The sequence below is a fragment of the Mytilus trossulus genome, chromosome 1 (assembly GCF_036588685.1).
Source record: "Mytilus trossulus isolate FHL-02 chromosome 1, PNRI_Mtr1.1.1.hap1, whole genome shotgun sequence".
NCBI lineage: Eukaryota > Metazoa > Mollusca > Bivalvia > Mytilida > Mytilidae > Mytilus > Mytilus trossulus.
The window spans coordinates 31,445,679-31,462,562 of NC_086373.1; the positions used below are offsets into that span (position 1 = coordinate 31,445,679).

The window sequence follows — 16,884 nt, forward strand, 5'->3', positions numbered from 1 at the left end:
TGTCAAAATAGAATGTATCTGTCCATCTTTTCACATTAAATTATTTAAAGTTATTTTTTGTACCATTTAAAACTTGGTTCGTCAACCTCCCGAAACCTGACATGAATATATGACTTCAAGCTTCAACGGTCAATTAAGTATAACATTATAAGATTGAATATCACTTTGAACTATAGAAAACCTGTATAATAAAAAGTTTTAGTTATGCGCAATGTACCATGTACCATGTCGATATGAAAAAAATTATATCACCAGTACACCTGACGTACTATGATTTCGAACTCTGCTGATGACAATCCGTTGTAATTACTTTATACACTTTTGGAGTTTTCATAAAGCTAAGAAACCCTCCAGGGAAGGAGACACATTATCAGAGGAATGATGAACGATACTTCATCCCAACGCCTGCACACTGAAACAATGTCTGCATGGTTTCTTGGGCCAAAATTAGAAAATATCGACATACTGCAAAATTTAACTGCATATTCGTTTTCTGAAACCGCTAACTTGCGACAAAGTTTATTTCCATTAGATCGAAGCTGTATAACAGAAGACGTCCGGCAAAGTGAAGTGCATACACATCATATTAAGAAGTTAGAAAAAGAATTAAGGAAAATATGCCAGAATTTACAAAAATCTCCAAATTTTGCGAGCACAAGAGTTGTGGTATGTAACAAGAAATACTTTTGATTATTTTTTTTAATTTTCTGATATCAACTTATTTCCTTTAATCTTGAGATTTTATTTTTTGTTGATAATTCTACATCATTTTATAATGAGCAACCAAAGAATCTGCCAATGACGCCACGGATTTATTGAGTTAAAATGAGTGTAACTTCTGTCCTTGTTGATGTCATAACGTTTTTAATGTTTGTTTCTTTTAACAAAGGACATACAGCTATTTGTCTATACAATCAATATTTGAGAATATTTTTGTTTATCCTTAAAAGATAATGTTTCAATTGATTTAAGGGCCTTCCATGTAGCGATACAACATTATCTGGAACACTTGGGTACTTAGCAAATATACTTTATAATTCCAATAACATTGACTGTGCTGGTGGCCCTGTAACCACTGCCATGGAAGTTGAAGTTGGAGAACAGCTATGTGAAATGATTGGATATGAGATGTACAGTACAAATAAACCATGGGTTCACATTACTTGTGGAGGTACAATAGGTAACATCGAAGCTCTGTGGGCGGCACAAAATATAAAGTTTTTTCCTCTTGTTGTTCAAAAAGTTATGGCCGAGAATCCTGGACTGATAAGTTTTCCTGATGAAGAGGTAAGACAAACATATATATAAAGACGTCAAAAGGATAATACAGATACACTCAATGTAATAACAGAGATAAGACGAACAATATGTGCTAAAATTGATGATGAAACCGAAAACATTAAACAAACAACAACATGTGTTTATAGAACAAAATGTTCTTCTTGTAATATTATATAACCGCTTACTTTTGGTCAATCCCCTTATTTGGCATAAATGTTTAACAATTCACTTCACATATATATCATGTGTGCATGATGCTTTAAAGGATGCAACACAAACTGCATTGCACCAAACATTAAGTTATCTTAAACCAAACCATAAACTATCTTAAACCTTAACTTATCTTAAACCAAAACTTAAACCAATTTTATACATTTTCGGTAATATAAACTATAAATCTTTAGCGCATTTCCGAATATAAATATGAGGATTATTTTCCTGTTGTCGTCTTCATTCTATTTTATATATTTTTTTCACTTTTGTTTGGGGATAATTGTACTCATATTCATCGTTGTGATTCTATATAGATTATCATGGTCTTTTTCATAGCAAATTAATTCATTCCAATTCGTTAACATGTGCATACGGTTTATTCAAAATGTATAATTATCACGTTGCATAAATTGTTTACGCACGCAGTCCAATGACACTTTGTCGGATGTGATTATATACTTTACCTTATTATATAACATAGAATATATAAGTTTCACAATACTTAACTCAAAGTACCAAAATAGCAGAACTTTTTGTCTCTATATTGTTTAATCTACAAAGTAGAAAAAAGCCCCCCCCCGAAAAAACCCACCCCAAACCCCCCCCCCCCCCCAAACAAAAAGGAAAAAAAAAAAAAAAAAAAAACAGACACAAAAAACTATCAAATTAGTCTAAAGAATTTGAACAATTCGAACATCAGTTAAATAATAATTATACTGATGTTGGAAAGACATAAAGGCAAAACAAATTTTAATATGAGTTCGATACTGGTCCAAGGGAAGTCTAACTCCATCTGGAATCTGCCTTTTCTTACACGAAGGTTTTTCATGTCATTAACAAAGAAATGAACGGGTTGAATGTCTGAATCTACCAGTAAGATTTTCAAGGCTTTGGAATTATCAAGTAAATAACAAAATTTACTTTTGGCCAAACAATTAGGATAGCACTTAAACATTTGAAATAATCCATCAAAGAATTGAAACATCGCTGAATTAATTTTAACAGTGATTTTTATCAGCAAAATGAAAAATAACATGAAATTTGATATATACAGTCATTGTGAGGTTCGATCTTTTAGCAGATGTATGCTACAGAGAAGGTTTCTTTCCAAAATATAACGGAACTTTCTATTTGGAATGTTATCAACATCAATATTGATTGTATTGTCGACATGGCAAAATATATTGGCAATCACATGAACGGTGAGAAAATTAACAAAATGATAGACAAGTATTCATTATCATCTCTTGGATGGTTCAACTTCATGAAGATGTATAAGCTAGAACAAGCACCAGTTGTTATATGTTCTGCAGCGTGTCATTACTCACTGCTGAAGGCCATGGTTCTGCTTAGTTTAGGGAAAGACCAACTCATACAAGTACCAACAGATGAAAATGGCCGTTTAAACGCACAAGGTGAGTTGAAAACGTTGATAAAAAATTAATTCTACAAAAGAAAAAGAAAAACTATTCTGCAGAAAATTTTACTGGCTATCTATATAGTACCATTTGACCCACATGATACTAAAAACTATATAATATACAACGAAATTCCAATCGTAGGATACCAAAACGTACAACATTCTGAGGAAAATAACTTCCATTAATTAGTAGTTATCAAAGGTACCAGGATTATAATTTAGTATGCCAGATGCGCGTTTCGACTACATAAGACTCATCAGTGACGCTCATATTTATAAAGCCAAACAAGTACAAAGTTGAAGAGCATTTAAGTTCCAAAATTCCAAAAAGTTGTGCCAAATACGGCTAAGATAATCTATGCCTGAAATAAGAAAATCCTTAGTTTTTCGAAAATTTCAAAGTTTGATAATCAAACAATTTATGAAAATGACCACATTATTGATATTCATTTCAACACCGAAGTGTTGACTACTGGGCTGGTTATACCCTCGGGGACGAAACGTCCACCAGCAGTGGCATCGAACCAGTGGTGTAAATAGTTATCAAAGGTACCAGGATTATAATTTAGTACGCCAGACGCGCGTTTCGTCTTCATAAGACTAACCAGTGACGCTCATATCAAAATATTTATAAAGCCAAACAAGTACAAAGTTGAAGAGCATTGAAGATCCAAAATTCCAAAAAGTTGTGCCAAATACGGCTAGGGTAATCTATGCCTGAAATAAGAAAATCCTTAGTTTTTCGAAAATTTCAAAGTTTTCTCTACGTTTTAAGTTTTCAAATTGACTGATTTATTTTTTAGAGTTGGATAAAATACTTTTTGATTGCGTGGAACGGAAAATCCCTGTGATATCTGTTGTGTCTATACAAGGATCGACCGAATTTGGTGCTGTGGATCCACTTGAAGATATAATCATTCTGAGAGAAAAATATATGAAACAGGTAAACAATTTCATGTTAAGTCGTTGAACATTTGTTTAAGTACTTAAATATGCAATAAACTTTGAGGGATTGAGGAGGGGTATATAAATAATTTCTTATTAACTTTTCATTCCATTTAATACAAATCAATGCTAAGGAGTTCATTTTACTAGCATTTTTTCCAACATATTGGTCTTAATTAACTAAAAGCTTAATACACAAAAAGTGTTTGTTTACGATAGACTTAGCATTGTTCCTCAAATGATAACACTTTAAAGGTCAGAAGTGTACCGATGTTCAAATTTTATAAATCGAGTATAAATCGAGTAAGAAGACATGGTTATAAACAAAAACTGAGTTAGCCGTATGATATTAAAAATGAACGATACCGGTTGCAACGACACGTTAACCGTATCATTCTGGTATCTTCAATGAGTTTACTTCTATGCATGCATCAACAACCTGCATGCAAATCCACATGGCGAAACGTATACTAGTAAAAGAAGTCATAGCAGCTACAATATTTAACCATTGTATATTACCTTACGGAAAGAATGGCACTATGCCATCTGACAAATAAAAAGACACATTTTTTCAAATGACTGTAATTGCTAATTAAATTAGAAAAAAAATTATTTTGTATACATCATAGTATTGATTTAATTTTAAATTTTCAACTGTTTATAGGGATTGTATTTTTCCGTCCATGTTGATGCAGCATTTGGTGGATATTTTTCATGCATCCTTCGAGAAAATACTGATTTGAGATATATTCAAGATAATCCCATAGAGAAATGGTGTGATTCAATGCTGAGTAACTATACGAGAAATCAACTAAATGTTCTAAAGATGGCCGACTCGGTAACTATAGATCCACATAAATATGGTTTCGTGCCTTTATCAGCAGGTGCAATTTGTTATAGGAATGGTCTCATGAAACATTTTGTAAAGCTAAAAGCATCTTACATTGATCATGGATTTAACGAAAGTATGGGCATATATGGTATCGAAGGTTCAAGACAAAGTGCAGCAGTAGTTAGTGTATTGCTATCACATAACGTAAGATTTCTGTTAGTATGTGTTTTTTAATATTTCCATGGTAAAACAAAGTTAGCTCCTTAATCTCTATATAAAGTTAATGATTGTTCTCCAATATTTGACGATGCGACGCGGGGATTTTTTTTTTAGATATTTGCGGAATCTGTTGTCGATCCTATCAGGTATCAATCGCAAGGAAAAATTTTGTTGAACATGTCTTGTTACAATACGTTTCCTATATCTGAAATAAAATTGCAGCCAATTCATTATGGAGAAAATGTTCACAAAAATTTAAATAGTGACGTTATATGAATACAACTTTCACCAAATCCCTGAAAGGTATATACATAAATGTTTTTGTGAGTTGATGACATAACATACACATTCGTCTCAACTCGGCCGATTCCGTACCATCAGAAGGAGAGTGGCGGATTCTACCGAAGATTGCCGATTGATAACATACATAGAAGTAACTAAGGCACTGACGATGAAAAGAACAACTCACTTTTTGTCTTTTTTTTCATGTTTAGCTTATTTGACGAAAACCATTTTCATCACTGCGTCTCTGTTTTCGCCACTCTCATTCTTAGTGAATTTTTAAGTTTATTGATTTTCTTTAAAAAAAAATGTTTCCGTGCAGCCTCTTTACTGTTGCAGGTAATTGGATTGAATAAATGCGGATATGGAATAATTTTAGAACACTGTCTGTTAAGTTCTAAACTTATGTATTGTAATTGGTTGACGATTGCCAAAGACGAGGACAATTTTGTGTGCTTTCCTGTCACGCCACTACCAAAGGGGACATCATTGGAGTATGCCAAAACTTTTATTAAGCAGTTCATCACTGGCAAATCATTTGAGGATATAACACAGGTAAACTAATTATTGCATCTTAGACAAAAACTCCATTACTTACTGTTATTTTATGTTGGTATAATGTTCTAAGCTTGCATTATATGCATTATAACTTATAAGCATCAAACTGACAGTTACGCATCCTGAGCTCCAATATTTTAAATCTACATCCTGCATGTATACCATATTTGTTTGATCTTTGATCAATTTTTAAATTGCAGCCGGTTTGTAGAAAACAAAATCAAATTAAACACTAATTTATGCTATTAGAATGGTTATAAAGAGACTAAACACATGAATATTGAAATGATCTGAAATAGTAACAGTAAGCTTTGATGCATGTTACAATTTCAAATGATTAATAACTTTAAGAGTATGTTTATATCATATAATAATAAGATTATTCAAGAGTATCCCTTGAAACTATAATCGACATGAACAGTTGTACATCAAAGACTGAGAAGAACTGTATACAAAAGGTATTAAAATACATTGTCTTCCGGTGGTAATTATTAGAAAATATGTTTTAGCAGTTAAAAATCAAATAATTATATTTATTTTTTCTGAAATTGATATGAAATAAAGGTATTAAAAGATAGTTCTTTTATATTTTCAGACCAAAAATACCTTAGAATTCCTCAAAGGTATAGGATCAGACACAGTAATGACTCCTTTTCTAGTGAACTTTAAAACAGGAGATGTTTTAAATGATGACATTGAAAAATGCAACAAACTAAATGTTGAAATTCATCGTCGACTATCATTAGTAAATACCAGACAAAATAATAAGAGAAAACCATTATCTGTTCTACGTTCAGCGATGTCTGAGGACACCAATCCAATAGTTTACGCATATATTAAGGATATGCTAGGTGTACGTATTATTTATTTCTTTTCAGTGTTTCAATAAATTTTAAAACTTACTCACTGCAGCCAATTCAAAACAGTTCAGATAATTTGCTTGCCGTCTAACAAAATATGCTTGCTTTTTACCTGAACACATTGAAATCATACTTAACAGTACAGAACTGATTGCCGGGAGATTATCTGTACTTTGGTCACATTTATGTTTTAAAGTACAGTAAGACCTGTTTTAAGAGACCACGTAAGGAGAGAGTGATCAGTGGTCCTTTAGACAAGTGGTCTTTTAATACAGGTTAAATTTATATCAAATGTACTACAAAGGATCTACGATTGGTGGTCTTTTAACACAGGTTTTTGCTTAATACAGGTGTTCTTTTAAGCAGGTTTGACTGTAACTCGATATATACTGTGCTATTTTAGCAGTAAACTTGCATTGGCCGTATATTCATATGTGATATACAGTCACTGGCCATATTTTGCCTTGCTATGACTTTGACAATGCGTTTCCGTAGAGAGTTATTTATGAGGTCAATAAAACATACAGGTTCGCGGAAATTTTACGTCTTCCGCTCAAAATGAAGAAATTATTGTTTTACCATAAATCCTTCATTTAGAACAGTTGCAGTATATACAGAATAATCATACATTGTATCGAAATATCAATGTTGTTTGTACTCGGCACCGCCTCGCTTTCTACCTGTTTCTAAGCCTTGTAAACATAAAATTGATATTTCGAGACAATGTATGGTTATTCTATATTTAAAAATGTACAATTTAACCAAACGTGAAATGTTAAGAAATTATATAAAACATTATGCTATTAATTATTATATACTTGAAATTCAGCACACATACTAATTTTATCCAACAAAATTAATATTAAGAAACACACATAACTGCTTCCGTAGCGCGTTAAAATAATAAAGGACGCTAAAACTTGTTCCATGATTAACGAGAAAGAATTACCAAGGACATAATAAAATAATAACATTTTTATTTTTATTTAGCTGAAAGGGTCTGGAGGAATTGATTACTTGTTAAACTTTGCAAAGAATCCTTGGATGGTCTACAACAATCAAGTAGAGATTAATGGATCCATATTTAGACAGATAGTTCTAGATACCATTGGCCTGGTATGATTATGCTTACATAAAAAGATAATTATAAAAACCACATTCATAAGAAAATTATGTTCTTCAACAGAAAAATTATATATATAATCTCAATGACATAGGGGAAAAACTCTGATTTGAGTGAAAGATATGTTCCATAAAAAAAACCCGTTGGTACCTTATGAACATTTTATCAAATAAAGTGAGTTGCAAATTATTAAAGCAAATTGTTTAATCTCAAGTTAAAAAAAAATCTACTCACAAAAATGAATTGTCTTATTTCAAACAAATGCGTATGCTTATGCCTTGTTTTCTGCTGTTTAATTGTATGTATTTGATCATAAACAAAAGTATTACAAGCCGAATTTTTCATATACATGTAACAGCAATTTAAACATAGATTAACAACGCTTTTATAAACAAGTTTGTACTATTGGATTGACAAAACACTTTTTAAAGTGTTTACTAAAGAAGGTTTGTTGTCATGTAAAAGACGCTTTGCAGACAGATTTTCATAATATACAAGTAGGTCAGCAATAATTATCGTGTATATTTTGTGATATTCTGAAATAAATAGGGGTGGTAATTTCAATATTATACTTCTTCATGGTTGTATTTCCAAAATAAAATAAATGAGTATAACATGCGCCTTCCGTTTCGTGATCTTGTTATATTACTCCTTCCACCAGTTGTTTTGCTTAATTATCATGATGAAATGTAAGATAAGATTAATAAGATGTTATATGAACAACATGGAGAAATAATAACCACTTTTCTAAGTTAGGTATTTATAAGATAAGATGCAAATAGAACGGCACGTCATTGGAATCAAACAACATTCGCAACCAAAGATGAAACTAAGAAAAAAGTAAAATCACAAAAATACTGAACTTAGAGGAAAATCAATTCGGAAAGTCCATAATCACATGGCAAAATCAAATAGCAAAACGCATCAAAAACGAATGGACAAGAACTGTCATATTCCTGACTTGGTACAGGCATTTTCAAATGTAGAAAATGGTGGATTAAACCTGGTTCTATAGCGCTAACCCTCTCACTTTAATGAAAGTCTCATCAAATTCCGTTATAATTACATTGATGCGTTAAATATGCAGACACAATAACTAAAACAGTCAAAATATGGGTACATCAGTCATCATCGTATAACAATTTTAAAAGGAACAATTTAACAGAACACATACACATCTACTATCTACGAACACATTGATTGATTTGAGTGTCTGACGTCAGAAATGTTTGTATGCGTCACATAAATTTGTCGTTCAATGTGCATACAACAACTTTGAAATTTACATATGCATGATATAAATGAAAATTGAACGAACAGTCCTATCAAAGATGAATCTTAAATATGAATAACATTAAATGTAAAAGAAAACTCCTTAGAGGATATTTAAACTCTTATGTGGAAAGCAAATCTGACAAGGCATAACAAACTAAAGACAAAAATCCAAAACGACACAGTAAACAAAACATATCACAGACAGATAACGATTAACAACACGGACCCCACCAGAACTGGGTTGATAACAGACCGATTTATATGTTGCATCAGTACGTGGCTGTTATTAGACGAACGTCCGTCAATGAAACCCGATAACCACTCTTCCAAAAGACGAATATTAGATATGATTAAGATCAGATAAAAAAAGAACAGAATGTAGACGTTTACCCCATGACAATGCATATGAGATACAAATAAAAAGAGTAAAGATAAGCGATATATAGAATAACCAAGATACAGGTCTGATATTATGTTTCATATGATTCTTTAAAATTTAGTAAAAGCGTATATAAAATAGTTTGTTCTTCTATTTTATTATACAGATTACAGATAAACCCTCGTTTCATCTGTTTTTGGTGGCAGGCACAATGTTTGAAAACACATTTTTCTGTGAATATATAACAAATCTTCAAATACCAGATCATCAGTATCAAGCCATTGTTAAATTCCAGTTTGTTAATGCACAAGATGCTGAAAAGTACCAAGCAAAAATCAAAGATAAGGCAAGCAAGCACAACAGAAATAATCACTTATTTATGCAGATTGATGCACCAATGGTTCTAGGAGAAATTTTAGAATCATCACCGGACGTGGTTCGTACTGTAAGCTTTTATGATGATCTACCACCGACAAACATGTGTCCATTTATGTCATCAGTCAAGGTTAAAGTTGACGATATTCCATTATTCAGACATGTTGATATGGTTTATACAGATGGTACCATGGTAGATGATTATTTTCTTTATGGAGATCAACACAGGATTCACATGTCAAGAAAGATTTCGAAATTGTCAAAGAGTCTTCAAGTAAGAACCATTAAAATTTAAACTAAATAATAGTCCATAAAAGAATCATACTAAATTTAAATTATGTGGAATGATTCAAAGGCTACGTATGATTATTATTTTCCTCAATTAGTTGAACAATTGATGTAGGTAAAAGTATCGGATAATAACCTTGATTGGCTCCCTTCCTACGATGTACACCTTTGGCATGTTTTTAATAGATTCAATAGGTATTATGGGAGTAATCTCCCTTATAAAGGTGGCATAATGAGTTTTATTAAAAATATTTCCCACCTGTAATGAATCCATCTGAAAATGTTTATGCCTTGATTTCACTAATAAATTTCAAAACAATACATTGTAGTATTTAGACCCAATTTTCATTGTACATTATTCCTGACGTGACAGGAATAGTTGTATCCAGTGTTTAAAATAACAGGAAAAAAACTGTCATTTGTTTTTTTAATATATACTAGTAAATGATTTGAAATTCAAATGAAAACATAAGCAAGTTAGAAAACATGTGTAAATAAACTCATCATAGATACGCCAGACGCGCGTGTAACTGAAATCCTATAATTTCAATATATAAATGTCATGTGTTCAACCAATGATACAGAATGACTATCAGAAATTTATACTTCCTCTAATTTCACAGTGGTATCATTTTTGGTTGCATTTAAATGAAGCAAACATGCATTAGATTCTCCCTTGTATTATACGTTTTGTATTTTTGCATTGTATTTGATTAATGTTCAACTATCTGTGGTTTGCATTATGAATGATATAATTCATCTTTATTCATCACAATATTAAAAAAATGAGAAAAAGCGTAGTGATTTCATGAACTCGATTTTTTTTAATAAGGTGAAAAACCCCTTACTGCATAAAAATGTATATACGAATAACATTCTTGTGAAATATATTTTACTCCTCTTCATTAATCTTTATTTTATGTTTTAGATTGCAGTTCTGTTAGAAAAGCCTTCAGATTTACCTCTTCATTGGATAGAACAAGGTATGGACGTATCACTTGAAAACAACAATAGACCACGTGAACCTTTTAGTCAGGCACAGTTCGCCATTCAATATTCTGGACCTGATGGGAATATCTTCAAACAGACAGTCCAGATCGATCCTGTATACGGACTAATTGATTTGGCTGTTTAAAATTCAAATGAGAATTAGTTTATTCAAACACAATTTGTATATTGATTAGATATACATATATATATATATATCACATTTTGAAATCCTTGATTTTATAGTATAATGTGAAAATTTGAGCATATGCCCAACCTAACATGTTGATTTTAAAATAGATTTACAATAGTTGATTGACTGCGACCGAGTCCAACTAGGAATCATAATTCATTAAAAGACAGATTGTACGACTTTAACCCCACCAGAGCTATGATAAAACAGCAAAATAGCGGTTGTTACAAGGACACTTATGTGCTTACATGAATTATAATTAAAATGGTCATATTTATGAATTAACTAAAATTGAGAAAGGAAATGGTGAATATGTCACAGCGACAACCACCCGACCGTTTACAAAACTTTTGAATACTTGAAATACTAAGACTTTTCTTCTTCAGTAATAGATTACCTCAGCTGTATTTGTCAAAACATTTAGGAATGTTGGTCCTCAATTCTCTTCAATTCGTATTTTATTTGACTTTTCCTTTTTTTTTCTTATTCGAGCGTCACTGATGAGTCTTTTGTAGACGGAACGAGCGTCTGGCGTAATAACATAACTCCATTTTTCAGACTTTTCAGATGATGTTAAGATAAAAATTACCGTATTCGTTGGAACTGTCAGGGCTTGTTGATAACCGTATTTCCTTATAGGGAGTGTAAACGGATCCCACTGTACCCTCGCAGCTCCCGAGGGGTGCTTCGTCTATGTAAATTTTAAAATTGTTTGTATGCACATAAAATTTTCTGACGTCAGACACTCAAATCAATCAATGTGTTTGTAGAGAGTAGATGTTTTTGTGATCTGTTAAATTGTTCCTTTTAAAATTGTTATACGATGATGACTGATGTACCCATATTTTGACTATTTTATTTATTGTGTCTTTTTATTTAACGCATCAATGTAAATATAACGGAATATGATGAGAATGTCATTAAAGTGAGAGGATTAACGCTACAGAACCAGGTTTAATCCACCATTTTCTACATTTGAAAATGCCTGTACCAAGTCAGGAAAATGACAGTTCTTGTCCATTCGTTTTTGATGCGTTTTGTTATTTCATATTGCCATGTGATTATGGACTTTACGAATTGATTTTCCTCTAAGTTCAGTATTTTTGTGATTTTACTTTTTGCATGTCGGAGGAATTTACGTACATCCAAACATGAATTGGCGTATAATCTTTACTACACTGGCATTTATGTTGGTACATGCTATCTAAAACACAGTATATTAAAAAAACGTCTCTACACGTGATCACCTAAGTAACAATCGTCTTCTTATAGGAAGGGCCAAATTCATACACTTGATACGATTCTGTTTTTAAGAACACGTTCGTTGAAATGGACGTCATCGTTCGTTCTGTGGAAATTTTGTAAAAAAGACAGTCGGAATTCCTATTGGAAACAAATGTGCGGTGAATTTGATCCTGTTATCGCTGAATTGTCCCTTCATTCGTATGAAACATATAGGATAATGAACTTAACAAGAAGAATGAATAAAAGGAGGTTGGTATCTAACTTAAAATTCTGCTTTCTAGATGATGTTCTTTCCATATATATTCAGTTTCGTGACTTTGACGATCCCATCGAATCCATCAAATTAATAAAAGGATGAAACTTCCTATGATGTCTTTCTTTGTGTGAACAACAAGACAGCAACAAATGAACAACAAACTGCAGATCAAGGATCTTGTTGGTTTTGCTATTAGTTTATGTGTTAATACTGTTTTCATTTCAGTATTTTACTCCGATCATATAAACGGGTTAGCTAGTAAATTTAGTCTCATCTAAGATTACATTTTTATGTCTAACCTAAAGCGAAACAGCTGTTATCACATACCCCTTTTATAATAGAAATTAGTGAGGAATAACAGCAAGAATAGGTGTATTATTTTAAGAAAATTAGAGAAATACACACAATTTTACAAACTTACCACTGATTTGTAATTCATATTTCATGAACTAAAAATTACAATACTAAAATGTGAATTAATGTTGAAAAAATTTTATACAGCAAAAGAGGAAAGACACATGTTTCAAGTAGTTTTGTGTTAAGCATGCATTTTATTAACGGAATAGTGCCACGGTAGTATTTATTTAGATTATTGCTCTCCTGTGTTCTTAAAATCACCATGATTTGAAAAAAATGTAGTATGTACTGAAATAATTTCCCAAGCAGAGGGATATGAATTAGGTGAAGAAAAATATGAAATAATTTCACATACAGGCAAAAATGATTTTTTGCGATTTTTTATTGAAATTTTGTATTCACAGTTTGATCCGTACACTAGTGACCTCATACATATTCAAATTTATAATAATATCACTCCAATTAAGTGTGTGTATATCCTTTCCTGCAGGTTTAGAAAGTGATGAAAATTCTAAATAGGCTACCATTATTTTATGGTCCAGGAAATTCTACCATGCCACTTTAACTGTGTTTAAACTACAGGTACTTGTCTCAGATCCCCCCTATATATACCTTAATATAACACAAGATACCTAACCTTGCATTTCAGAAAAATGTCAGGCGGTGACGAAATTGCGTTCTATGCCGCTTTTTAGGCTGTCAACCCCACTAAAACTTGTTATATCGTAAATCTAAATCGATTTATCTTTACAATGGTGTAAAACACGCCTACAATTGTTGTCGGAATCATCCGTAGCAATACCAATTAAGTATGTCAATCGTAATAATTTTGTGTTATATAAAGGTAAATATGAAATGTTTTTCTGAGACAAGTACCTGTGGCTTTAACGGATGAGTTATTCATGAAAAAGAAGTTGATACTTTTTCTACATCTGTTTATCATACATGGTCCTGAATGTGCATGCATTTTACCTATGTTTTATAACAATACTTTGTGTTTCATAAGTAATTTTAATGGATAAAAGCTTTGTGACAGTATTTCAATGCAACTGAGATCACACAAATAGGAAACAGTCTTGTTTTGTCCTATTTCGTTTGAAGTAAATTGAAAAAAACCTAATCTGACCATTTTAATCAAACTCGTTTGATTCAACTTCAGGATTATTTTAAAACTGCTTTATTAAGAGCAAACATATAATATGAATGCCAGCGTGAAATATAGAAACTTCATATATAACAATAACTTAATCTGCTAAACCTTTGTTCTGTTTTGTTTGATATAAAAAAAGTACACGTTTAATCTGTGAACAAAGTAATTGATGCTTTTGAGGGGAATGAACTATCAAGATAACTTTGATCTTCCGTTTTTGTTGATTATTGAAAATAACTATTTTATGTTGCTTTGTCCATCTTTTGATTTGAAACAATTGTTTTCAAGAAGACAGTTTCAATTGGTTTAATTACGAAAGGTTAAAAAAATACTACAAAAAACCAAAAATTAATGTTTGATTTTCACTGTTTGGACAAAAACGATGATAAAAAGTGTTATTTCCCTTGTATGAAGATTTTTTGTTAATATTTTAGAATCATGCTTATGTCATTTGTTTATTCAAATATATATTTATGATAATCAATATTTGAATTCCTGTAATTTTTTCTCTCTCATATGATGAGAAAAGAGACTGTCATATTGTTTGGTTTTATAACTATTTTGATTTGATCGTCACTGATGAGTCTTATGTAGACGAAACGCGCGTCTGGCGTATCAAATTACAATACTTAGTTTATTGAAAGCAAACCGATCTTTTTTGCATGAATTTGATGTTTGTAAATCTGGATCCCAAAAGAGAAAGGCCAACATCAATTTAAATATCACTTTTCTCTAATTACCGGTTTGCAACTCAACAACAAATAGAGCTAAAATCTTGAAAATCGAACTAGGCATTCATTTAGTCACAGGAAATAACGTATCTAATTTTGATATGAATTATGTAACATACCACGTCGTGTTTTTGTAACTTCTTTTTGTGCTATGTATCTATCTGATCGCCCATTTCAACTGATTTATTTTATAGCTTGTTCATATTTTCTACTGTTGTACCACTATTCCAGTTTAGAGGGAACGACTGGTACCCGATTATAAGATGAACACTGCTACCTTTTGCATGTTCCTGTCAATAGTCAAGAGCCTGGAATACTTGTCGATTTTTGCTGTACATCATATCTGTTTTTAAAGGTACATAAATCAGGTCGTTCATTTTCTCGCTTAAATTGTTTTACATTTGATATTTCTAGGCATTTTATAGCTGAAACATACGGCTTGGGTATAACTTATTGTTGAAGGCCGTACGATGAACTATAATAGTTTCTGCTTCATTTTGTCTCTTGTGGATAGTTGTCTATATGGTAAATATGCCACATCTATTTTTAGTTACTAATGTTATTTTTATTGATTTAAGCGAAATATTACATTTTGATATATAAATAATATGTCTGTACTTAATCTACCACTACAAAGTCAAAAAGTCTGAAAAGACCAGTGTTTGTCTGTATTTACATGAAGTGTTACTCGACATTCTTAAATTGTCTGAATAATTTTTAAAAATAGTATGTTTTGTCGAATAAGGTTCTTGATTTTTCTTGACAAGTATCTTGACAGTATGAATATTGTTTAAAAGTTTCTCATCACTTCCTGTATCCTCTGATAAGAGTCTGGATTGGTCTCGATCAATTTTTGACAGTCTTAGATTTGTCTTGATCTGTCTTGACATATTCTTGACATTCTGAATAATGTATGAATATGTCTTAAGAAAAATTGAATAGTAAACTCACCATATATAATCGTGAAATCCAATGGATAATAATTATATTTAGACGACACACATCAAAACTATACCCGATAACGCACATGTGTGAAAAACAACACATATTGTGCCCAATATTAATGGAACCACGGATCATACCGATAACGGAGTTGATTCCGGAAATATTTATTACTAAGAAAAAGAGTAAAAGAAACACAATATAATGTATGTGTAATCACAATATTTTATCAAATACATTTTGTGAAATGACTTATGTTATGACTACTAATATTATGAAGAAATAATATCTTGCCAAATAGTGTTTCCCTTAACTATTTGGTAAGCTAACATGAGGGATACTAAGTTAAAGCTGTACACTTAGTAAATTGTTACAGCAAATATGCAATAAACATATTGTAACGTTAAAAAAAAAAAGAATATGTCTTGAAAAAAGTGAAAAAACAAAAATAGTGAACTCGGAGGAAAATTCAAAAAGGAAGTCCAAACACATCAAACGAATGGACAACAACTGTCATATTCCTGACATGTAATGTAGAAAATGATGGATTGAACCTGGTTTTATAGCTAGCTAAACCTCTCACTTGTATGACAGTCGCATCAAATTTCATTACATTGTCAACGATGCGTGAACAAACATACTCAAACAGTAAAAATGTCAAAAATAGGGGTACAGCAGTTGATATTGTGTTATCATCTTAATCACTATAAAAACAACAAATGTAACGAAGAAGCACAAAAAGGCGTACATCAAATCATACTCATTTTGCTTATCTTATACGACTTTATAAAGGATGGAAGGGTTTCAGTACTGGTGTAAAATTGCGCGTTTGACATTCTAAATAATGTCTGAATATATCTCGACACATTCTTGATAGTCTTAAATATGTCTTGACACTATCTCAACAGTATAGATTTCGCTCGAAATGCGACTAAACTAAACTTTGAAGAATCAAGGATACATTTGGAATAGT

General features: G+C 31.5%; 1 protein-coding gene across 1 annotated transcript; it reads left to right on the forward strand.

Annotated features, from left to right (window-relative positions):
• Nucleotides 1-420: 420 nt before the first annotated feature.
• On the forward strand, nucleotides 421-11,185 carry LOC134712181 (L-tyrosine decarboxylase-like). Its single transcript, XM_063573514.1, has 10 exons — nucleotides 421-666; nucleotides 973-1,287; nucleotides 2,576-2,909; nucleotides 3,718-3,857; nucleotides 4,524-4,895; nucleotides 5,532-5,747; nucleotides 6,346-6,603; nucleotides 7,601-7,726; nucleotides 9,554-10,036; nucleotides 10,979-11,185. The coding sequence occupies exons 1-10, from the start codon at nucleotides 421-423 to the stop codon at nucleotides 11,183-11,185; spliced, it is 2,697 nt and encodes an 898-aa protein (XP_063429584.1).
• Nucleotides 11,186-16,884: the final 5,699 nt, after the last annotated feature.

Bases quoted from the DNA above. Each gene is read 5' to 3' on its own strand.
- LOC134712181 (XM_063573514.1), top strand. From the start codon at position 421: ATGTCTGCATGGTTTCTTGGGCCAAAATTAGAAAATATCGACATACTG. The intron at 2,910-3,717 runs GTGAGTTGAAAA...TTTATTTTTTAG, and splicing joins TGGCCGTTTAAACGCACAAG to AGTTGGATAAAATACTTTTT. The intron at 7,727-9,553 runs GTATGATTATGC...TTTATTATACAG, and splicing joins TTCTAGATACCATTGGCCTG to ATTACAGATAAACCCTCGTT.